At 39.8% G+C, this 23,958-nt stretch overlaps 3 protein-coding genes across 3 annotated transcripts in view; 2 read left to right on the top strand and 1 right to left on the bottom strand.

Annotated features, from left to right (window-relative positions):
• Positions 1–2,018: 2,018 nt before the first annotated feature.
• Positions 2,019–12,345, top strand: cln6a (CLN6 transmembrane ER protein a). The gene is made up of 7 exons (XM_030048404.1): positions 2,019–2,204; positions 4,715–4,832; positions 4,958–5,056; positions 5,677–5,865; positions 7,365–7,420; positions 9,941–10,063; positions 11,144–12,345. The coding sequence occupies exons 1-7, from the start codon at positions 2,053–2,055 to the stop codon at positions 11,412–11,414; spliced, it is 1,008 nt and encodes a 335-aa protein (XP_029904264.1). The 5' UTR covers positions 2,019–2,052; the 3' UTR covers positions 11,415–12,345.
• A 135-nt stretch (positions 12,346–12,480) lies between these two features.
• LOC115357058 (calmodulin-like protein 4) lies at positions 12,481–16,960 on the top strand. Its single transcript, XM_030048405.1, has 4 exons — positions 12,481–13,779; positions 14,257–14,397; positions 15,537–15,725; positions 16,661–16,960. Exons 2-4 carry the CDS (start codon positions 14,331–14,333, stop codon positions 16,756–16,758), a joined length of 354 nt encoding a protein of 117 aa, XP_029904265.1. The 5' UTR covers positions 12,481–13,779; positions 14,257–14,330; the 3' UTR covers positions 16,759–16,960.
• A 4,273-nt stretch (positions 16,961–21,233) lies between these two features.
• The window catches only part of adamts7 (a disintegrin-like and metallopeptidase (reprolysin type) with thrombospondin type 1 motif, 7), a 121,792-nt gene continuing 119,067 nt past the window's right edge, over positions 21,234–23,958 (bottom strand). The window contains exon 24 of the mRNA XM_030044835.1: positions 21,234–21,389. Within this exon, the coding sequence (XP_029900695.1) occupies positions 21,241–21,389 (149 nt within the window). The 3' untranslated portion in view covers positions 21,234–21,240. The remainder of the gene's footprint in view (positions 21,390–23,958) is intronic.

Raw genomic sequence — 23,958 nt, 5'->3', positions numbered from 1 at the left:
ATGCTGCTTAAGCCTGGATTGCACGTACAGAATGTGTTTGCAGCGCGGCCCAACAGTGCTGTTGTTTTCTTTCTGAGACTAAGGTCATTTGAGACAAACAAACAGACAGAGGGTCATGCAGTGCGGCATCAGTGGATGGTACAGCCGTCCCTCTGTTCACCTTAAAGCTTGACTGGTTAGACTGCTAATGTGCATTCATTTCTATTTTGTTTAACCTTTATTTAACCCGCGAGCTCTTATTGCCAAACGGCAAAGCCTCTTGAAGGGACGGCGGCTAACGATAAAAATGAAGAGTTAAAAAGACATCCAGATGTTTTTTCGACACACCCGTCACTTTCATATAATCACAACACACATTTGACCAGAAGCATTACATAAAAGACATGCAGTCTAAGGGAGGTAGCAAAGAGACAACAGCATTGGTGATACAAACAACAGGACAGAGGTGGCAAACATAAGCAAGAAGAAAAACAGGCAAAAGCAAAACAGCAGCAGCAGCAGCAAAGAGAGCAAGAATATGAATGGGAGCAGCAGGCAGACAAAGGTTTGTGAATATTAGTGGGTGGGCAGACTGCAGATATCAGTGAGACAGCCCACAGCAGAGTCCTAGGGTTTAAAACTGTTTTCAAGCTGCGGAAACTAAAACAATGTTGTGTCTGGCAGGTAACGGCACGTCTGACCCCTCCCAAACTTTATCTGAAGAATCTCAGCTTTTGCCATCAAACGGAAACTTCTGATCAACTCTGAAGTAGCCATTATGTTATCTTAGCCACTATGTTGTATTATTCTGTGGTTTATCCATACGCAGTTAGGTCCATAAATATTTGGACAGTGACACAATAATCATAAATTTGCTCTTGTACACCACCAAAAGACTTTCAGCTTTAATTTAAGGGGTTGAACAAGAATACGGCATTAACCGTTAAGGAATTACAGCCAGTTTTATACACTGTCACCCCATTTTGTCACCTCAGACTTTACATGTGATTTTCCAGTGTTTTTTTTTTCTTTCAGCTTTGATTTTCCAAGACAACAGCATATGAATATAATGCTGTTCATTAGCAGGCTTTGCAGTTCTGGATGTTAGATCATCCCTCCAGCATATGGCCGCAGTAGTTAAGGGGGACAACAGTAGCTGTCGAATGGAGGAAATCCCAGATCAGGATCATCACCACCAGAGTCTGAACAACTGATCTTTGTGTAAAAGACCGTCAACCAGATCTCATGTGACCTTTCCAGTCGCTGACAAACAGACACACAAAAACACAGGGCTGAAAAAATTAACCACAAAGTACATTTCTGACAAAGTAAATCAGTCAGAAAATGTAAAAATGTGTTTTATCTTGAACAGGTTTGCAACACATTTAACATTCCCTATGACAGGAACAGGACATTGACATCCACCCACTCACTCTCTCTCTCTCTCTCTCTCTCTCACACACACACACACACACACACCAACTGCATTTTTGCTCTGTTACACTAAAAAAAATATAACTCATTACTATTTCTTTAACAATGTAATTCACTTTTTCTGAATTGTTACGGTCCACTGCTAAATCCAGCATGGAGCACTTGTGTCAGTCAGCTTTTACTGCATCATATTTCTTTATTGAAGTTGGATTTTCCAATTTATCACCCTTTAAAAAACAATAAACTGTGTAAGAATGATCTCATCTTGTCTTTACCTGCCACTGTAGTGAGTTGGATTTTTTTTTTTAATTTTTGAGAATGCCAGAGGGCTGCAAGGTGAGATTCGTCATTTTTATTTTTATTTTTATCCAACACCTGCACAAACTGTTTCCTGAATGTCAGCAAGTAAATAAAATGAAATATTAAGCTGTTGCATGTTTTTTTTTTTTTTTTTTTTCATAGACTAATGTGTGAAAGTCTGCTAATAATTATACTGAAAGACACACCTCAGGACACAGTCTGCTCGTTTGATTCGCTGCCCCAGGAGCTCTGCCGCTGATTGGTGGATTGGCCCGGTGGGCGGGACCCCAGCAGCAACCCCGGAAGTAAACAGTGAGTTAGCTCCATGGCTGTCACTTCATGTTCAGCGGCGTTGGCTTAGTGACACTTTGTGGAGACAGGAACACCAAAAAAAAAAAAAAAATATATATATATACGGAGGAGTTTGAACCGAGGATGCAGGCCGTACGGAAGCGTCAAGGCGCCGACTCCCAGACGGCGACACAGAACAGGTGTGTGTGTGTGTATTTACTGTAATGTCGCTTTGTCTGTCACACACTCTTACAGACATGTGACTTCCCCCCGCAGTCTTTATGGTTGGAAGTTACAACAAATAAATGTGTGTATTTCCCCCTAGGATGGCGAAGTCACCACCTAATTGGCTCACATCCATTCTCAACAGCAGTGGTTCTCAAACTTTTTGTTTTTTTCCTTAGTGTTCCGCCTTCGAAATATATACAGGGTGACACAAAAAACGGGAACTTTTTAACAATCCAATAAAACCAAGAGTGATGGAAGAAAAATATTTTATTCATAGTAATTGAAACCTTAAAACATGCCATTTAAGAAACAATGATGGAATATTCTTTTTTTTTTTTTTTTTTTAAATTGTGCTGCCACTTGCTCATGTCTGCCACTTCAAAGATTCCCGTTTTTTTGGGTCACCCTGTATATATTTTCAGCCACCTGCCTCCTGACCAGTGCAAAAAGGTAGAAAACAGCCTCTATAAAGAGATAAATCCATTTTCGTGATTTTTGTCTTGGCTTCCTGCTCATGGTGAACAAATGTCTTCACTCCATGACCAGAAATCCAGAGGGAATACTGAATACAGACTTACTTTTCTATCTTTACTGAACGTGTTTTGGGAATTATCCATGACTCATATTTTTTAAATTAACATACAAAAAAATACACGTCCCCCCTGCTGTACTCTAGCGTACCCCTAGAGGTCAGGTACCCCCATTTGAGAACCACTGCTCTACATCTTAACCATAACCAGTTTATGCCTAACCTTGACCAGTAAGCCAGAGAGGACCCCTCGAATGACTTCACCATCCTGGGAAAAAGAAAAAGTGTGTCCAGGCCAGGCTCACAAGATGCCAGCTGACTTTTGGACTTTACTTTTCTTCAGTGCTGACTGTCTGATATTTACTGGTATGATATTGTAATATTATACTACTGTATATTCAAAAGATCTGTGCAGCATGACTGATGCTCGGGGGCTCAGTAGTGAATCCAGCTGATCTTTGCGAGTATTTCAGTGTGAAGTTCATGTGCTGAGTTATTTTCTAGAAGCGCTGCAGGAGTCCCATGGTATCTACTGTGCTTTTTTTCTATTTTTGTCTTTATTATCATTACACTCATATTGTACAGTGCCGTATTTTCCGAAGCACCATGTAACTCTGGTTTTGAAAGGCGCTGTGGAAATAGTTTATTTTGTTTATTTAGTTATTTATGTTGAGTTACTTGAGAGTTTGGATGGTGGTGGTTGTAAACAACGGTGATGTGGACAGATGATCGATGGCGGCCTTGGTTTGGAGATGTTGTTGTTGCTGTTTGGGAAGTGCCTGTGCTGGAGTTTCACAAAGGCGTAGAAAGCTGGCCTGATGCGGGTTTGAGTTTCCCGACCCATATGGTGGTTTAGAAAGGTCAGAGTGTCCAGAGATCTGAGGAAAGGATGCTACACCTGAAGTGTCCAGAGACTTTGAAAGGTCAAGAACGCCTCAGTGGATGTCTAGTTTAGAAGAAACAGGTTTGCTTCTCCAGTCCTGGGTGCTCTGTCACAAGAAAAAAAAACAAAAAAAAAAACAACAACATCATTTCAGTGTTTTATTTTCCCCAAGACACCAATAATAAAAAAACAAAAAAAACAGGCACCTCTTGTTTTGATCATTTCAGGGTCATTTTATTTTTTAACCACAAGTGACATGTTGATGCATTTTCGCCTAAAGCTTTCATCAGAGTATATGTCTGTCTTTTATATCAGCAGAAGACATACATGCATTCAAGACCACATCAGACCTGAATTACAAAGGATGTGGTTAAAAAAAAACAGATGTCCTTAGGTTGCACTTGGCATTTATTGCACTGTAAATTGCACTGTATATTGTTTTCAAGGGTTTGATAAAGATAGCCATGGGTGAAAAACATAAACATGTACAGAATTGTTGTGGACAGTAAACGCACATTGCAAGCTTACTTGTGAATTGCTATAATTTTTCCCACAAAAGTGAGTGGGCAGTCCACACACTGCTGCTAAATGGGACAGCGCCACCACTCTTGAGAGGGGGGGTTTAAGGTGAGAGACACACAGAGGAGAAAGATGGGTTCAGTTTTTTAAATAAATACTAGTACCTCTAAAAATCAATAATACTTGAGCTCTTCAAATGCACTGACCAAGATGATGCCCAAACAAGGCACCTAACAAAATCGTACTTTCAGTAAAACTGCAGTACAATCTTAAAACAAACAAACAAACAAACAAAAAAACTCCAACCAAAATTAAAAAAAAAAACACACACTGAGGAGACCAAGAGAGAAACCATTCAAGTGTCTCCAACTACTGTGCAAGCAAATGCAAACATGCTTTTAAACTTTCCTGCAGTACTAAACTTTTCTTTACTAGTGTTTCCCCTCAGCTCTATGAAATCGTCAACCTCCATTTTCCCTTTTGCTGGTGTACATGAGCTCGTGCTGCATCATCACTTTGTCTTACAGTCGCTTCTAAATGTCTGTCAACAGCAAACCAGTGTCAAAGGAGAAAGGGCTTCCAAAGAAAAGGCCAGGCTTCCACTTTGACCTATGGCTCTGCCTCACAGTGCAGAACTGGATCCTGGATTTCGGACGGCCCATTGTCATGGTAAGCATCGACGGCGAACACCTCACTCAATCTGCATGTTAATGAAAGTTCAAAAAGGTCCAGAAATGAGATGATAACACTCAGAGAGCAATGAACAGCAGCCATTTCTTGGTATTGTGTGTTAGATTATCCTTCCTCTGGAGTGGTTCCCCCTGAACAAGCCCAGTGCTGGAGACTACTTCCACATGGCCTACAATGTCATCACACCGTTCCTGATGCTCAAGGTATGTCTACATTTGGTGTTAATACCAGCTAAAAAAGACCAATGCTCATGAAATTTTAGTGTGCAAGCCAAGGAAATGACAGTTCCCTGTTACTAAAAAGGAGTGCCTTTATCATACATGGTGTACATATGAACAAAAATGGCTTGAAGTGTATAATCCATGAGGCTTTCACAAAAATAAATGTCTTTTTATACTCTCTATTGGTGACTGATGTAGCCCAATAGACATTCAAGCTGTGCCCAGTTCATGATGGCTTGTACGTTTGCTGTGCTGTGGATGCCTTTCCTGGCATTTTCTCGACATTAGTTTATTCTAAATTGTGTTTTCTTCCTTCTGTTTCACTGCCTTTTCAACATTAAATCAGTGCTGTTGTTGTTGTTATTTGTTGGCATTGTACCTTGTTTTGGATCCCATTGTCTCTGATCACAAACATCCTTTGACTCTACAAGAAAGCATGTTTTTGTCTGCTCGTCTCTCATTCAGGTCTGTGAAATGATGTGTTTTGTGTTTGCAATAGCTGCTGTGTTTTTTTTTTTAATAAATAGATAATTGTGATCACATAGGATGTTAAGTAGTGTGTGTGTGTGTGTGTGTGTGTGTGTGTTACTGTTCCATTCCAGCTGATTGAACGCAGCCCTAGGGCTCTGCCACGCTCAGCGGTCTACCTCTGCATCATCACCTTCGTCATGGGAGCCAGCATCCACCTGGTGGGCGACTCCATCAATCACCGACTCATCCTGAGCGGATACCAGCTCCACCTGTCCGTCAGGGAAAACCCAATCATCAGAGACCTCAAACCAGCCTCACTGGTAGGGCTCCATTTGGTTTCTTTTGGGGCGGGGGTTTGCGATTGCGAGTGCCACTTCAGTAACAGAGCAGACAATTATCCCGTGATGGGAAGACTGTGGCCACTAAACCGGCTGCCAAAATGGGTGTGTTATTTCTTTAACACCACCACAATGCTGTTATGTGGAAAGTTATACTGTATAATGCCACAAAAACATTATTGAATTCCCAAATTATATTGCTTAAACCAGACAAAAGGGTCCATTTAAAGTAGTTTGGAGCCCTTGCATTCAATATTACTTCTTGTAACAATTTGTGATGCACTGGTAGACTAGTAGCATGCAGATCCTTCAGCTATCTTCATGAGTTTTGTGGGTTTGGGCTCAGAAAATATCCCTTTGTGCCCCTTTGTACATGCATAAATTTGTTATTAAAGATCCACTTAAAGAGAGATAAATCACTCATGTATGAACTTTTTCCAAAGCCTTCCATACATTAAAATCAAAGGAGCTGTGGCTCAAGGGAAGACAAACCATGCAAGTGTTTTACTATTCAAACACCAGCGTTGCCATCTGAGTTGCCATTTCTTATGAATATTTTGAGCAACTATGATGAGATACTTTCAGTGCAATCTTTATTTAAAGAGTCATATACTGGTGGTTTAAGTTCATGCTAAACATTTATTTGTTTTGCAGAGATGAAATTAATAGACTCTCACTACGGAATAAATCATGATTCTATAAACGGAGTCATGAGGCCGTTTCCAAAATAGTGCGCAATGAAGTTTGACAGTGACGGTTGCAGAGTGTGCAACCTATCATCCTGTCAGTTTGTGTATACTCTGATGCACATAGGACAGCATTAATGATTTGCAATGCGTCATCTGTCTGTTGATCACAGTTAACTCACACGTCATCTATATGAGTGTTAAATGTACTGTAGCAAAAGGTGCATCGAGGGGAGTGCAGATTGCAAATTGGAATGATGAATTAAACTCTAGGGCGTAATACTTCAGATGAATTTTATTCAGTCACACAAATATAATTTTCACATTAATAGAATAGAGTACTTTGGATAGATTTCATTTTTCAAACATATAAATGCATGCATGCAAATGAAGGCATTTTGCATATTTTTGTGACAGAGGAAAATGTGAAAGGTCAGGTAGTGATTATAACAGAACGGATGCAAAACTGTCAGATCTTCGGAGGTGAGATTTATTAAAAAGCCAAGGAGCTGATGATATTTCTAAGTGCACGGCACAGCTTGAGAATAAGACGAACAGTGCTGTTCACCTGTGGAGCTTCATCAATGCCATATCAAAATGGTGTAATGCCATTGGAGCGATAGGTGGCACTATTGCATAAGAGAGAGAAAACTATATTGATGGACCACTAGTTCAAAATGATTGCTTTTTTTTTTGAAAACTTGATGCGTACCTGTTACCACTTTTAAATGCTCTGTTTGAGATTATTCAAGTCAGATAATGATTCAACATTTCTGTTTCTTTTTTCCTCTTTAGATTGACTCCTTTGAGCTGCTGTATTACTATGATGAACAGCTTGGACATCTAATGTGGTGAGTGTGCACAAACAATGACACATAAAACAGAGGGTATAATGCTTTCCAGGGCCAGAATTTCCTCTTAGTTCAGGTATTTCAACTTGGTGAATGGTAAATTGAATTCTGATGAATGTTGTGTCCCTGAACGCTCTGAATGCAGGCAGCATATCTAAGAGCAGAAGTGTGGAATAGTGAATTCTAATTGCGGCTGTTTTGTACCTGACAGAGATTGTAGCACTGAAGACAGACTAGATAGATTTTACATTGTGCAGGAAAAGAGGGAAAGAATTGGAGAAACGCTGTCTGGATTTATGCTTTAAATTACCGTATTGACCCGAATAAAAGACGACCCTGATTTTAAGACGACCCCTCTTTTTCAAGACCCTTTTTTGGAAAAATACTTTTTATATGGACATTCTGCCAGGAGCGGACTTACCATTAGGCAAAACTAGGCAGTGGCCTAGGGCCCCAAGTTCCTGAGGGCCCCATAAAACTCCTCATACACTTATGGTTAATACAGTTATTACTTATTTGCGCACATTATGTTTTTGATTAAAATACTTTTGCTAAAATGCCAGCAGAATGCTTATCGTATTATGTGTGTCTCAGGGCCCCTGTTTTGTGTGTTGTCCTCTCATCTCAGAGGGCCCCATGCCTGCCTTTGCCTTGGGCCCCAAATTTCTTAAATCCGCCACTGCATTCTGCAACACCAGCCCATGCTAGCTTTAAACTCAGTGCAGGGGATGTTGAGCTCTGTGGCAACTTCAAGTGCTTTTTGCTGCATCACAGCCCTCGTAACGGGCAGTCCTTCACTACGTTTCTCATTCACAAAATCGCACACCCTCCTGTCAGTCTCGTTGAATCGACCAGTTTGTGGACCACGAAAAGCCCTTCTCTGGCTGTGGGCATTTTTTTTTTTTTTTTTTTAGCTCTTCTTTCTGAGACCGCCACCGCCTCACATTGCACTCATGGCCAGGGTTAAGGAGTTAAGGGATGTTTATTTACCTCGACAGTTTCGGAGGTAACTTCAGAAAGCGTCCAACTGACAGCCGGAGCGGCATGTCAGCTGGCTGCTACATTCAACCGGGTAATCGCGCTTCGCATTAAACGATTTTGCTGAGGCAGGAGGAAAGTTGCATGATTTACGTTGTATCCACGTTCGCGCGCTGCGTGCGTGACCGTTCATGTGCTCGTGCATGAACGCCCGTACCGTGCTGGAGCACACTCCTTCCAACCGTGCCAGAGCGGGGGAAGTGTACACATTCAAGCACGGAACATATGCAAGTACAATACATGTGTATTTGCTTAGACCCCCAATATAAGACGAGGGCGTTTTTTCCGGGCATTTTCAATGGAAAAAATATCGTCTTATATTCAGATCAATACGGTAGTTCTGAGCTGGAATCGGGTTGTTTTAGTCTCTGCATAAGCAAGAGGAAAAGTCCACCTTCCCCCCCGCTCTTTCTTTCCCACCCTCATAATATTTGATATGGACTGGGTGTGCTTCCTCTCTCCCTCAGATAAGTATCTAAGCCAGTGACACCTGAATTTGTAAGGATGGTGCAAAAGCTTTCTAAAATTAGATCTGCCTGCGGAAATGAAGCAAGATAGATTGAAAGACATTCTGATGAAATCCATACAAAAGTGCAAATAATAAAGAAAGCATTAGATACATTAGATATTACCCAGTGGGTGCCTGTGTCATGTGACCTTGTGAGCTACGAGGGTCATCCCGAGTGAAATCTTTTCCAATTTCACTTTGGGTTTTTGAGTATAGTATATCATTAAAATTACAGACGTGCAGGGTTTATGTAAAATAGGTCTGTTGGCTCAATGTGTTTTAGCATAGGCTGGATTTAGAGGATATTTGTACAAAGAGAATATTAAAAGGCATGTACAGTTGTAAGAAACAAAGTTCTAACAAGATTGTGCAGGTGAGATAAAAAGCCCAGAGGGGCTTAAGCAAGTCCTACCTGATAATTAATAATGCAATAATGTAGATCAAACAAGTAAAAATTGTTGAGTGAAATTATCTAATTTACAATACATGCATAAGTATAATAACCAGTAGACAGAGAACAAACAGCTAAATGGTTTAGTTTGTAAATATGAATTTAGTTTGAGTCTTCTCTGATTAGCTGATTAATTCACTTAAAATGTTGGACAGTTTTAAATTAATAAGATATTTACATTGAACCAGCCAAGGAACAGCTGGGCTGAAAATTAAAGTCTTTCACTCGTCACAATCAGACATTTATTCATCAGGTTTCTTTGCTTGAACTGGAACTGGAACTGGAATTTGAACTGGACCCTTGGCAAATCGAAAACGCAAAGATCCTATTTTTTAGTGTCAAAGAAGTGCCAAAGGTTTGGCGCCACTGCGGTGGAAAGAGACCCTAAGGCGTCAGGAATCAGAGATATTGAATTATGGGCTAATTTAATATCTTTGTAGCAAACCTTTTCCATCAGCAAATTCGCAAAGAAATGCTTTGATAAACTCAGATTTCAGCAGCACCTCTCGATTCTCTATTCCAGGTATATTCCTTTCTTCATTATTCTGTTCCTATACTTCACTGGCTGCTTCACCCAAACCAAAGAGCACAAGAAGATCCCAGTGTCTGGCTGGTTATTACTGGGACCCAGCGCGCTTTATTTTTGGTGAGTTGCTCTCACTCACATTAACAGCTGCTGTGATTCTCCTCCTCGCCAGCAACAGGGTTTGTGAACATTACCTGAAAAAACCTCAAGTTCCATGAAAGTAAAGCACTGGAGAATTAAAGTATTGCTAAACAAGGACGACTACAAACACACTACAGGTAGTCTGAGTGATATGAGTCTCTTCTGATGAAATGTGGCAACTTTACTGATGTTTTGTTGGTCCATTACAATAAGAATTGATAGGTATCAGCTTGATACAAGAGAAAAATGTAGTATTCACAAAAAACATATTTACAGAAACAAGAAAAATAGAAGTTATACTTATAGTTCCATCACACGAAGATTTTGAGTGTAATATGTTATTGAGTGCAGTATTGTCTGAGTTTTCAAAAAAAAAAAGGGAATATGAAGAAAAGAACATCTCCACTATAGTTCTCATTTGTAGTATATCAGCATTCTGTATTGTGCAATATAATAACTGTACAGCAATAATACATTACACTTGTCTTTACAGTGTAATTGCAGTTGTGGTTTTGTTATTATATGTATTATGTAAATATCAAGCTAGGTAGCACACAGTTAAGAATGTAAAGGAGATTGGTGTTATTTACTTGCAGCATATTTACTGCTGTTTGTCTAATCCCATTTCAGTCATTTTGCAAGACATGCTGAACAACATTTACTAATTTATGTAGAGCAGTTTAGTGCCGATTGGAAAACACTCAAATCCAAATTAAAACTTCATTTTTACGGTGATGGGTTATCGAGCTCAGACAAATTTTCAAGTCAGTGGAAGATGTTTTTCATACTTTGCAAAAGTTAACAGAGGCATCTGAAGGGAGGAAAACAAGCTGTGATATCTCCATCTAATCTCTATTCAGACACTGGCAGGAAAAACATAGAAAAAAGAACAGGCCACCAGTATTTCCCTGAAAAGTAACGGCTTTCTCACCTGAAAAGTAGCTGATAATATGATTTTAAAACAGTTTTGTTAAGTTTTGCAGAAATTAAAGTTGTGATGTGTCCATCCCTTCACTGTGCTACCTAACACTTGCTTGATTTTTCTTTCATTTGCTGCAGGTACCTCATCACTGAAGGGCAGATCTTTGAACTTTTCCTCCTCACATTTCTCGCCATGGTTGCCATGGTAATTCATCAACAGCGTAAAGGTCTGAGCCCAGACAGCAATGGCCTCTTTCTCTTCTGTAGTTTCTCTGTGTCCATGGCTCTGGTTGTGGTGTGGGTCGTCTATCTGTGGGACGATCCGGTTCTACGCAAGAAGTACCCGGGTCTCATCTACGTTCCAGAGCCGTGGTCCTACTACACCTTACACATCAAGGAGACACACTGAGGGAGCTCCTTCTGAGTTTTTGCCGAATGGTGGAGCTTTCCTCTTCCTTGTTTTTGCTCGAATTGACTGATGTGTCCGCTCTCTCCAGTCGGACGTCTGATGGCCGAAGTATCTCCTGAGAACATGGAGATCCATGGAGATGGACATTTAATATGAAGGGGATTTGGCTTTAAAGGAGCAGTTCACACAAAATTAAAAAAAAAAAAAAAAGATATTTCCCCGCTGACGTCTAGTGCGATCCATCCGTTTCTGAGTGATTTGGCAAGGTTTGCAGTCTGCCGCGGTGTTGCCAAGACACCTTTCCATCAAACTGCGTCTATCCGCCTGCAAGGAGCATGAATTTGGGTCACATAGATACAGTTTGTGGGTGTTTTTGGCGAAAAATAGTTCCCGATGGAAGTCTCTGAGGTCTTTGAATTATGCCAGGGATATGACAGGAAGATCTGGATGGATAGACTGCACTGGGGGTGATTGGGATTTTTTTTTTTTTTTTTTTGTATTTTGGATGAGCTGTTAATGTAATAGCATGTCTCCAAATTTCTTTGACTTTGCATGTCATTTGACCTGTTATGAACTGATGAACTTATTGAACTTATGAAGTGGTGATGAGCGCTGAGGAGATAATGAAAAAAAGCCAAGGTTGACCATCTCTTGCCAAAGACACAGGATTACAGAAATTTTAGCCCTTTATTAAATGCTTATCCTACGTCATCTTAATCATTACCTACCAAAACATGGTAGAAGTTTATTTTACAGCCCACAATTTACGGGGCAGTTACAGGGTTACAAAGCCAAAATTTGGGGAATTAAGGGGTAACAGTTTTGTAGTAAAGTGAATGACATAGCAATGTTTTTGTTAACAAGTTCTAAGAAAATATGTGTACAAACTGCGGGTGTTGCGATATACCAGTATTGACGATAACTGTGATTTTTTTTTTTTTAAATGACATTGTCGTCCTACAAATATTATTGACATTGTCATGTCAATAATATTTGTAGGATAATATTGTGTAAATAATACAGCACCTGTTAAATTATTGCATTCTCATTTTGTCTCCATAACTCAGTGCCCCATTATTTTTCAGATTTTCTATAGATATCGCAATAATATCATTATTCTTTTGGCCGTGAGAATCGTGTAATGAAAAGCTGTTATTTTGACAGTCCTTGTACAGATACTTCAGAGATATGGTCTCACTTTCCTTCTCCTTGCCTAACCCCAACATGGCACTGAAACAACGTTGAAGATATTTTTATTGAACTAAGAAAAAAGCTCTCAGGCAGCTCAACAAACATGCTGTTAGCTGCTGCCTCTCCTGTGTGGCTCCGCACTTTCTTGTGTCAGAGGATTTCAAGACTGAATGTAAATCCATCAAGAAAATACCTTTGAGTCTTGACTCACTCTCTGAGCCCAGAGCTCATCACTGATGGTCCACCTAACGCTCAGTAACGTCCACACTGTGGTCCCGTCAGCACCACAGATATTGTTACATCACTCAAAAGATCAGGAAAAAATGTTTTATCACTTCTTTTATACAGATGAAATATCATTTTTATAGACTTGAATTTTACAACTTGTTACTGTCATTGCATTGTAGTATTGTTCATTTTTTTTGCTGAATGCCTGCAGTGTTGTTGTTTTGTATGCACATTTTTTAATATTAACCTTTTGTTCTGTTACTTTGCTGTACGTCACTGTGCTGTTATCCTGCTAGTATCATTGCTCTTATCGCTGTTTTACCACTTTCCCGTCTATGATGGTGGGCTTAAATGATAAAGTTGACCCTCCAGTTGCTGGTTATTAAAGATACTGAAATGAACATTGTAGTCATGGGACAAATATTCTGTTATATTCCCCTTATATGCCAAAATGAACCTGCTTTAGGTCAACTGCCTGTATAAGAATGGAAAGCCTTGTTACTATTCTCTTCACAATATGAATTAAAAGTGATATTTTGATTTAAAATCTAGTCATTTAAATGGTTACAAACTGTTATCCATTATATCGTGATATCATATGGCCTCCAGCCATTATGTTATGGATACTGAATGTTGGTAACACTGAACATTTCAGTAGCTGTACTGCAGATCCGGTATCTCTGTTTCCACAGCAACAGGTATTGAATTACCCACAGACTTAGGGGTGGTGGACTTTATACCTAGGTGGAGGCACAGGTGAGTTATAGGAAACACACTATTTCCTGGAGGCTTACGTGAAAATGGTAAGACCAACAAATCCCGTTTTTTATGCCTTTTGAATGTATTTTTTGTGTGATGTACATAGTTTTTGTGCACTTACTTGCCATGTGACAGTATACTCTTGTTATATTACAGGCAAAATTCTTCTCACCAGCTCAAATCAATGGTAAGCCCACTGCGCAGCACTGGGTGGTGCTTAGCGGCCTAACAATGGATATTTTAAAAGCACTATTAGATACTCTGACATGTTTATTCTCTTTTTTTTAATTTCTTTTTTCATCAAACAGTCATTTAACAACAAATACACAGTGAACTGGAAATAACAGTCTTAGAGGGACATGTTCATTTGATGAATTACGGTCCAAGAGTGATGTTGTATACAGTTGAATAGTTGCTATGAGCTAAATATTTTCTCATTTCTCCAGCCTTCATTAATTCCTTTTTTTTTTTTTTTCTCCAAAAAACTTCGGCTGAAAAGCTAATTAATGGCAATAACCTTAAAATATACTAGACCATTCTTATGTTGGTTGAACAGGCTATATGCAGTACATTCAGTTTTTAATTTAAAAAAATAATAAATAAACTATACATGTTTCACTGCAGTTTCCTATGTATGATCAACATTATCCCCTTTCCTGTGCAGAATTCAAGGAGTGTTTTTCCTTGTATGACAAGAAGCAAAAGGGCAAGATTGACACCAAGGACCTGATCACTGTCATGCGCTGCCTGGGTACGAGCCCAACGTTTGGTGAAATTGAGAGACATCTCCAAGTACACAAAATCGGTACAGTACCATTTATATTTAATTTGCATGTGGATAAATCAGGCTTCCAACAACCTGTTTCGGGATTTAGACAGTGATCAAGACAAGACTTTCCATTAAAAACTAATTTCAAGCAAGTTTGACAAAAACAATCAGAAAAGCTTTGACATGGGTTTCTTTAATGCATTTTGTATGTCTGCATAAGAGGAAAACAAGCTGTCAGACTCCCTGTGGTTTATTCATTTATGCCTCCAGACTGACAGGCCTGCCCTCTGTTATCACCCTGGTGACAGGTTGGAGCCTGTGCATTTACATAGGCTGTCCTCTTGATAGTAATACTACTGAGTGGCATGCAGCTGCTTCTTTGTGGGATTCAGTCCATTCACTAACAGCACAGCCAGTTGACAGCCCAAAAATATTTGATTACATTAAGAAAATATGAGCCATGACCTGATTTCATTTTGTTTCTGTTTTACTTTTTTGATCCCTTGGCTTTTTAAAACAGACACTGGAGCTCTTTGTTTTACTCATACAGAAAATAGTATTACCTTTTCTCAGTTATATCCTAGTTCCTGACTAAATGACATTGTCAGTTTTGTGCCTCATAGGTTACTGACTACCACATTTTCACTCTTTCTCATTCTTGCTCAGGTCATCAAATACTGCGGCTTGGTCACGCCCCTTTCACGTCCGATACTGACGCCAGAAGGCACCCTTCACCCTTCAGGATTAGATGCATCAGGCTTTGTAGTGTTTATCATCTGTCAGTGTCACACGGTTAGGTTCTGGCAACAAAACCACTAGCTTAAGGTTAGGGAAAGGTGAGGTTTAGGCATAAAAATGGAAACTGGACATGGTCTTGGTCACACAGTAAAAATGTCACTGGAAGTGGGAATCAAGCTCGGGTCTTGTTGGATGTAAGTCCTGTTGCTTACATGCCCACGTCCCTGCATAGACTTTGTGGCTCTTTGTACTACGTCACCATGTGCGATGTCTCATACTGACGCCAAAAAGTGCCCTTGGCCTCTAATCGGTGCTTTTCAGGCTGTGACCAAGCTGTGGTATTTGACGCACCGGGAGTGAGATTGGACTGGAATGAGAGATGCCAATTTCAGCATTATTTTGACGACATGGTACTGTGAGCTGTATTCTTTTTTTAGACAAGGCAGGTGAGCTGGACTTCTCTACTTTCCTCACCATGATGCACAGACAGATGCAGCAGGAGGACCCGAAGACTGAGATCCTGGAGGCCTTGAGGATGACGGACAAACAGAAGAAAGGATACATCCAGGCGTCTGAGCTGCGCGCCAAACTCACCAAGCTAGGGGAGAAACTCACAGATAAAGAAGGTGGGTCCAAAAAAATGTTGAGTCGCATTTAATCAGCACCCTCGAGTCGCATAGGGATGTTCATTTCTGTCAGGCAACAACACATTTTGGAGCCAACAAACTCCAGACAACATTTATAGGGACGGTTAAGGATGACACTTTGAACAAGGTGGTCAGTCTTACTCTTAGTAAACAACTGCAGCCAGTCTGTTACATGTTTCTCATTTTGCTACGCTTTTGATGTTGTATTTTCAGAAACCCTCTAAGTGTTTTTGCATTTCATTGTTTGTTTGTTTTTTAAATTCAGTAATGCACTACTTTTCAGACTGCACCACTTTCAACCTTTAAGAGCGGCGAAGTGCAAAGAGGACTGTACTTTATTCCTCAACAGTGGGGGTAGTAAGAGAGGAGAATAAGGTGATATATGTTTAAAGGTAAACTTTCACTGGCTCAAAAGGCATATTGGGGTATAAAATCTGAAGCAAACTTTGCCAGTCAACAAAATTTCCATCAGTGGTCTATGAAAAAGGTCTGAATTTTACAGGTTGGACTTCTCTGGTTCTCTGGTTTCTGTCCTCGGCAGCTTTTTATGCTCGCAAATAATTTATTTCACCATGTGAGTAACAACTATAAATTCTTGCTTTGGGTGGAATTCACCTTTAACTGGAGCATGGAGAATTATTCTTTAATTTTTACCAGGCATAGAGCAGATTGGATTTTATGGTAACTTGGCTCAGCGCAGAGGTATGGATGAAGCCAATTGTGCATGCTGAAGGAGCTGTCAGTCAAAACTCCCCTAGGCAAAGACCAGCGGAGACGGACGACCCCAAAATTTCACCCCGACTGCATTTTTTACCGCTGAAATCTGAGTCATCACGGGGGACGGTCGCCCCAGTGAGCTTTTAGGAATTACTCTTCCTTCGACTTCACTTAACAGGTTTTTCTTTTTCCTCCAGTGGACGAGCTGTTCCGAGAGGCGAATGTCAAGTCAAATGGAACTGTCAACTATGAGGAGTTCACCCAGATGGTGACGCTGCCACCCGTTGATTACTGAGTGTCAAGCAAAGACGTGCGGTTTTCCAGGCCAGCAAGTCAGAGTCCGCTCTATGTGCACTGAACATCAATCTGCACAAGTACTGGTGGATGATTCCTTCAGTGATTACCTATACCATCCATCCATTTTCCATAATTGCTTATTCTTATTGAGGGTGAAGTGTGGCTGGAGCCTTGGACAGATAGGGAAACACCTTGGATGGGTGGCCAGTTCATCGCAGATTGAACACTCACGAGGATGAAAATGTCTGAATTTCATGAATATCTAACGTGCTTAATTAATTCATGCACAGGACTTGTCTGAGTCAGCCCAGCCTCGCACTATACATACACACATTTTATTGGCCTTATGTTCATTTCTTGTGTTTAAAGTACAGTTTGATTTAAACCCGTATTATTTACTATATTTCATCCCAACATATAGTATTACTATTGCTTTCCAGCTACAGGGGCAGCGCATGCAAAATTTAGCCTGCGCCCCAATATTTAAAATGTTTAAAAATAAAAACAATTGAGGATTAAGATGTGGCATGTAGTTCTTTCAAAAATGTGACCAAGTTCTAAACTATTTTGACTCAAAACCTCCAAATCAGTTTACATTTAGTATTCCATATATTATTTAGTGTAATTATGTAATCAAGGATGTTTCTAATATAGTATTGTGCATTTTATACATACTGGTGTTGTAATGATATTTTTAATTTACATTCCCTTCACTGGCTCGTGTGGTCTGAGTCGTGGTGCTTGGATGAAAAGGCTGGATTATTCTTGGAAAATCTATTTCAAATGGTTGATTTAAAAGCGCTCAGCCATGACTTTTATTCCTCCAAGGACTCGGCCTGTTCTGTTATCTCAAGTCCTTCATGCACAATTCTCAGGAATTTCATATCTGTCTCCCCTGCATTCGGGACAGAGACATGATAACATAAATGTGTGAATTCTCTTGAACAAAGCACTACTGTAAAATGTGTTTTCACATGTTTTTTTTTTATTTAGAGTGGTATAAAGTACAATGTATGAACATCCATGTGCAATAATAAAAACACATTACCGATTGTTAAGAGTGACATTTTCCTCCCAGAATGTCAATGTTATATGGCTTTATTGACAGTTCATTTAAATGGACGTTAAAAAGGGGATTTTATTATGAATCAAAACAAAACCTTTGACTGCCTTTATCAGTGATTCCAACAGCAATAGTGGATGCTACGGTATGTCATTCGTAAGGAAGACAATACTTATCAAATGGTAGGTAGCGGCTTTTTGGTGATGTTGCCTTGACCATCAAATGAAAAATACAGCTCTTCGCAAATTCAGACGGACACAGGCAGAATCAGTTCAACAAAGTAACAACAGAGGACGGAAAAGAGAAAATAAAGTCTCAGTTGAAAGGGTGCACAATCCCTAACGTGACAATCAAAAACATTCTTTCAGTGCGTTATTATGATTACGCTGAACCAGAAATGGATTTCTCTGAAATGTAATTGAACGGTAACTGAACATTCCTGAGGAGAATAGCTACAGGATTTGTTTCCCACACATAGCAGCCTGACGTGCAAGTCCACAAAAGATATGTCTGAAAGGATTTTGTATTTCTAGCCACACAAGCGCTCTGATTGCTTGTTCCGAGCACCGATCCTGTGTCACTGAGCTTTAAAAGAAAGATCCCCCGAAAAAAAAACAAACAAACAACAATAACAACAAAAAATTATACTGCCGATATATCTTGTATTTCTGGACCCATGTCATTGTTTGGTGCTGTATCTGGTGGTGCTTTCTTATTCCTGTGGATAACTGGCTGAACATAGATTTCACATCACATTAAGATATTTCCAGTATGGCCACGCCTAAACTTGAAAGACTGCAGTCTTAAAAAAACAATGGTATCAAACAATATTACAGAGAAAAAAAAAAACAGTTACAAAAAAAAAAAAAAAAAAAACATTTTTTCACCAACAATGGCTTCAGTGGACCCAAATACAATGCAGCTGCAAGACATGCTGTATCTCGGGTTTTGGTGTGTGGCTGTGATCACTGACGTTGCCCATTATTCACATAGCTATATTTATAGGCCCTTTCTCTGGGCATGCTGGGAAATGGAGGGAATAAACTGAAGTAGAAGAAGATGAGACAGACTGAGAGAAAGCTGGGTGCATTAACAAAGTCAGCTCCAACACCTCATCACCAAATAACTCCTCCAACACATTCAACATCATAGACTGATGATGAAGAGGGCGGGTCTTTCCTCTTTACCTTCCATTGTTTGCAGTTGTTTGGGGAAAGGATGCAGGTTTGTCCACAAAAAACGTACACCTAGAAAACCTCAATAGGCTCACCATGATCCGTTCTTTAGTATTACTTTTCCAGTATGAATAGTTGATAGTTGGTGATATCTCACAAGCGGCAAACTGGCTTTGTGTTGATCCATGTGTTGATCCTTTCTTTGATTTTGATGTTTTGAATGTATATCGGGGCCAAAACCACCATTTCAGCATTGGGGGGGACAGACATTTTTGGAGTGCCTGAACATTGGGGGGGACTTGTACCTCTCAATGTATATGGGCGTTTGGGCCTTGATGTATATGGGTTTACAGCGGCAAGGTTATTTGAAATCGACTGCTAAACATACAGATAATAACCTGTGTTTGTTTTGTCACTGTCTGATTATGTCTTCTATGTTCTGACGCCAGCTATGACTCATTTATATCGAACACACGGGTGACTTTTGTGTTGAAATGCAGTGTATCAATACAAAGATTTCTAACACTTGATGATGACAGTATTTACAGCTGGCGAGTTCTATTTGCAAATTCACAAACATGTCCGTCTCAGGAGTGGTCTTTTCAGGGGTCCTATTCATGCCAAACTGCAGCCTATACACGACAATTTCCATTTATTTTGGCTGTAATCTTCTATGGAGAAATTGTGCTGTTTTTCTTTAAGATGAATCGGTGCTTTTCCTCAGAACCACAGTATTTTTCCTAGAATCATTTCATTTCAATTTTTTTTTTTTTTTTAACAATAGACATCACTGTGAAAAGAATTACAGAGAGGTATAAGGGCAGCCAATGAAAATGTGCCCCTTTCTGGATGCCTGCCAGCTGCACAGACTGAACTGCAGCCTATATGTAAATTTATATGAACAACTCATTTGAATACAAAAATGAGAGGAACAGGAAAAGAGTGGATTATCAGTGGCAGTTCTAATGCTCCAACACAAGAAGAAAATTGAAAAAAAAACAAAAAAAAAACAAAAAAACATCTGAGTGAAAACATAAAAACACATACAGCATTCATACCGAGGCATTTCCTTAATAAACTGTAAACCTGCTGTGCCATGATAAATGACAAATAACACTAAAAATGATCGAATATTTCCCTTGGTTTAAAAAAAAAAGAGCACTTCTTGAGAACAAGTTTGATTGAACTGACATTTCAATTTAGAGGCAATCAAGTGGTTAACATATTAATGGTCCAATTACATAATATTCAAGTAGATAAGGCACTGGGCCTGCCAATACCTGACCCAAATATGTTTGGACCCTGCATGGCCTCTAGCACCAAGTGACTTCTGCAGCACCACTTTTCACATTTACATTTTGCCTTGTGACAAGTTGTAAAGCCAACTAACATACTGACATAGCTACTTCATAACGCTTATACACAAGCTGCAGTGGAAATTGAACTCTCAAACTAGTATTAAAGTATTTATAAATGTCACAGGAGCCATTTCGGCAGCACTTTTTTTTTTAACCTCCTAATAATTGTACCACATTGCAGTAAAACCACGTTACATATTACATGACTTTGCTTATTACAGACTGTACAGTTTCTGCTGCTGTCTAATGAAAGCGTTGTACCTACTTTAAGTTAACTGACCGCCCTACATGTGTAATAACTGCATTAGTAAGCTAGCTATACTGTGTTGCCCGCTGCTCTGCAAAAATCAGATATGAGACCCTACGGTTTGTCTCTGGCTGCATTTCTCTTACATCAAAATGTGACATCGGGAATCATACAGTATCAATATGGGCAAATAATATAATGTAGCAAGTGCAAACAAATATTTACAATTTCAGACTTAAAAGTCTTCTATGCTTTTTCTTTTATTTTTTACAGTTAAAATAAACATAGATGCTAGTGGTGTGGAAATCATCAAGGCAGTCAGGTGCGCTATTCATTTAAACTGCTGATTCATGCTTTATGCACTGAATTGTAGGTAAATGCACCTCTACAGTTGGCAAAGTTGGAGGGCATACACACTCACACGCAGGGAAATTATGATCTTCTTGGCCTCCAGCTGGACTCGCAGGATGTGAGTGTGTTTCCTGTTGGACTGCATATGTACGACTCCATGCTGCATGTAAGAGTGTACAGCTCTGAATGCGATGAGGACGGCTGTTTTTTTTTTTTTTTGTGAAAGTATGGAAGCAAACTTGACAGAGTTCACCTTGCATGCCTTAAGTGGTTGCTTTACTGCACCTCAGCGGCGAGAAGTGTGGTTGTTGCCACGGGTACGCTGGCTGCAAGTTTTGCAGCACTGTGCCCGCACAGTGGACATGTGGCAGTGGCCCAGCAGGTACAGAGTCTGACAGAAACGAAAGGTGAGGCGATCACGATGACATACCATGCCTGATGGAGAAAGAGAGAGAGAGCAGACAAGATTGTCTTTAGTGTATATATTTCACATATTTAGTCTCTATTGTATATACTTTTAATTTTAATTTTTAATTTTTAATTTTTTGTTTTTATTGATGATGCTGCTGTAACGTGTGAATTTCCCAGTCTGGGATCAATAAAGTATACCTATCTATCTATCTATCTATTGCAATATTACACACACAGCCAATAAACATTTGTTAATTGTAATGCTCTGTCTTCTCGTACATCATTACAGAATTCATCAGGGAAACAGAAAAATGTGTTAGGACTGTGAGCATCTTGACAGACCAAATCATGACCTTTAAACTGGACGGCTCGCTGCTCATGCTCTACTGCCCATGTTTCACCACAAATGCTGTTTGCACAACTTCTCAGCATTTCTTTCAGGTCAGAGTTTTAGGATGCTGAGCAACAACAAATGCAGCTTGTAGAGAATAATGTCTCCGTCTTTGATCTTTTCATTCCATGTTGTTTTTTTTTTTTCAGTGGCAACAGCACAACAGGATAAGAAGGAAAACAGACTCTTTCACCCCAACAACACATTGCCCTGGGGCAAAAAGAAAGAGGATGAGAACATCAGAAACACAGATAAGTCATGGCTTTTCATTTTAGTGCAGCAAGCCAGCTCAGAAAATGTTTACATTTTATTCTGAATCAACAGGAAAAATAGCTGATGACAGCGGTAAAAATAAATACACCAATCAGAAACCTTGATCAAATCCCCCACTTGTTTTTAACATAAACAAGCACTTGCCGAGACAGAAAAATAACGATAAAATCAGCGACTCCATGTAATGTGTTTCCTCAGGAAATGAAGTCAAATTAAGCAACTTTTTGAGAAAATTGTCCAGTTTTTCCGATATGGAAATAAATACAGGTTCCCCTATATAGTTGACTTGACTATTGTAGCTGGTGTTATTGTCTGTAGCATCATATTGATATCACTGAGAATCCATAACATAAATTACTGAGTAAATGCTCAAGGCAATGGATCATTTACCTTCAAGTGACTTTGGAAATGCATTGTTGAGAAAAGACTTTGCTCTGTTTGATGCACTGTTGTTTAGAAAAACCAATCATCCAGTGTACGTGGGAACCTGTGAGTTTGCATGATGCTTTTATCATGTATTCTTGAGTAAAACAATAAATCAACTGTAACAAATCGGCATCTGACCTGCACGATCAAACTGAACTAATGCTGTTTACACTGTCTAACAACATGATGCCAGTATTTGTGATTGGCTCCTGCTACAACCTGTGGGGAGAGCGTTTTGACAAAGCGCGGGTGGTGTCATCTGAGGTTAATATGAATATCCATTCATGAGCATCAAAAAGGTGAGATTCATTTAATGTTCATAAAGGAGGATTTCACCTAAACTTCAAACAATAGAGCTCTCGTGTCTCCAAAGTGTACACTGGTATTCACAATTGGAAATGTGTGTGCAAATGTGCAAGCAAAAGTTTTCATCAATAAAAATATGGCATTTGCACGTTTCTATATTTGAGTATGCACAGTTGTTTTTTTCACCCTGAATCAATGCACAGCTTCGAGCACGTGGCCCCTGGTCCTCCAGCTCCCAGCAGGTACAGCAAAGTTATGAAATTGATAAAACAGCAAGGGCGGCGCTTTCAGTGTGGGCTGTTACTGTCGCGCTACACCTCGTCAGACACTCACTTTTTCACAGCCTGACCTTCTTCTCAAATCTCACTGCTAATCTTCTCATTTAAGAGGAGCTGAGTGGGCAGGTGTCTGAGGGCTTCTGGGCAGACATGCTGTTCTGTGAACCCTTCTTCCAAACGTCCACCTCTTTCTTTTTCAAGTACCCCTCTGGAGTAGCTGTCGAGGCAAAGCCAAAAGCCCACGTTTTCCTGTGGGAGGTTGGGTTCAGGTGAACGGCTTTAAGGATTGTGAGATCCTCGCTAATGGATTTAACTGACAACTGCAGCATTTTCAGGTCAGCTGTGAAGCCTCCGCAAACAACTATTGTACATCGTAACTTTTCAACCTCTCTGCCTTGCTTCAATTATAAGATGTCACTCTAAAATCCTTTAAATCAATTCAGTTTCTTCAGCTATCAGGATTTATGAAATGCAGAAGTAGGATTTATAGTGTAGATGCTCAAACTGTGTAGCTGAACAGCTGTTTATTAGCTTTGACTACACTTTCTTTTTCTTTTTCTTTTTCTTTTAAAGAATCTGTTGCTGGATTGATGGGTTATAAAAAAAAAATAAACAAGCATAACCTTGCTGGCATAACTTTGATGAGATGGAAAATATGCTTTGCTTAGGCTGTGATGTTCAAATGAAGTAGCCTTGCTTTTCCTAATCGATACCATCACTGGACTCATTTGACTGTAAACCTCCCCGGAAATCAGCGAATTCCTATCCACAGGCCTGTACTGGGAAAGAAAATCAGCCCTATACATATCTGCTGGGACCAGCCCAGTGTGTGTGTGTGTGTGTGTGTGTGTGTGTGTGTGTGTGTGTGTGTGTGTGTGTGTGTGTGTGTGTGTGTGTGTGTGGTGGTGGTGGCAATAAG

This window comes from Myripristis murdjan, chromosome 3 (genome assembly GCF_902150065.1).
Source record: "Myripristis murdjan chromosome 3, fMyrMur1.1, whole genome shotgun sequence".
NCBI lineage: Eukaryota > Metazoa > Chordata > Actinopteri > Holocentriformes > Holocentridae > Myripristis > Myripristis murdjan.
This window is presented reverse-complemented; position numbering and strand designations above follow the sequence as displayed.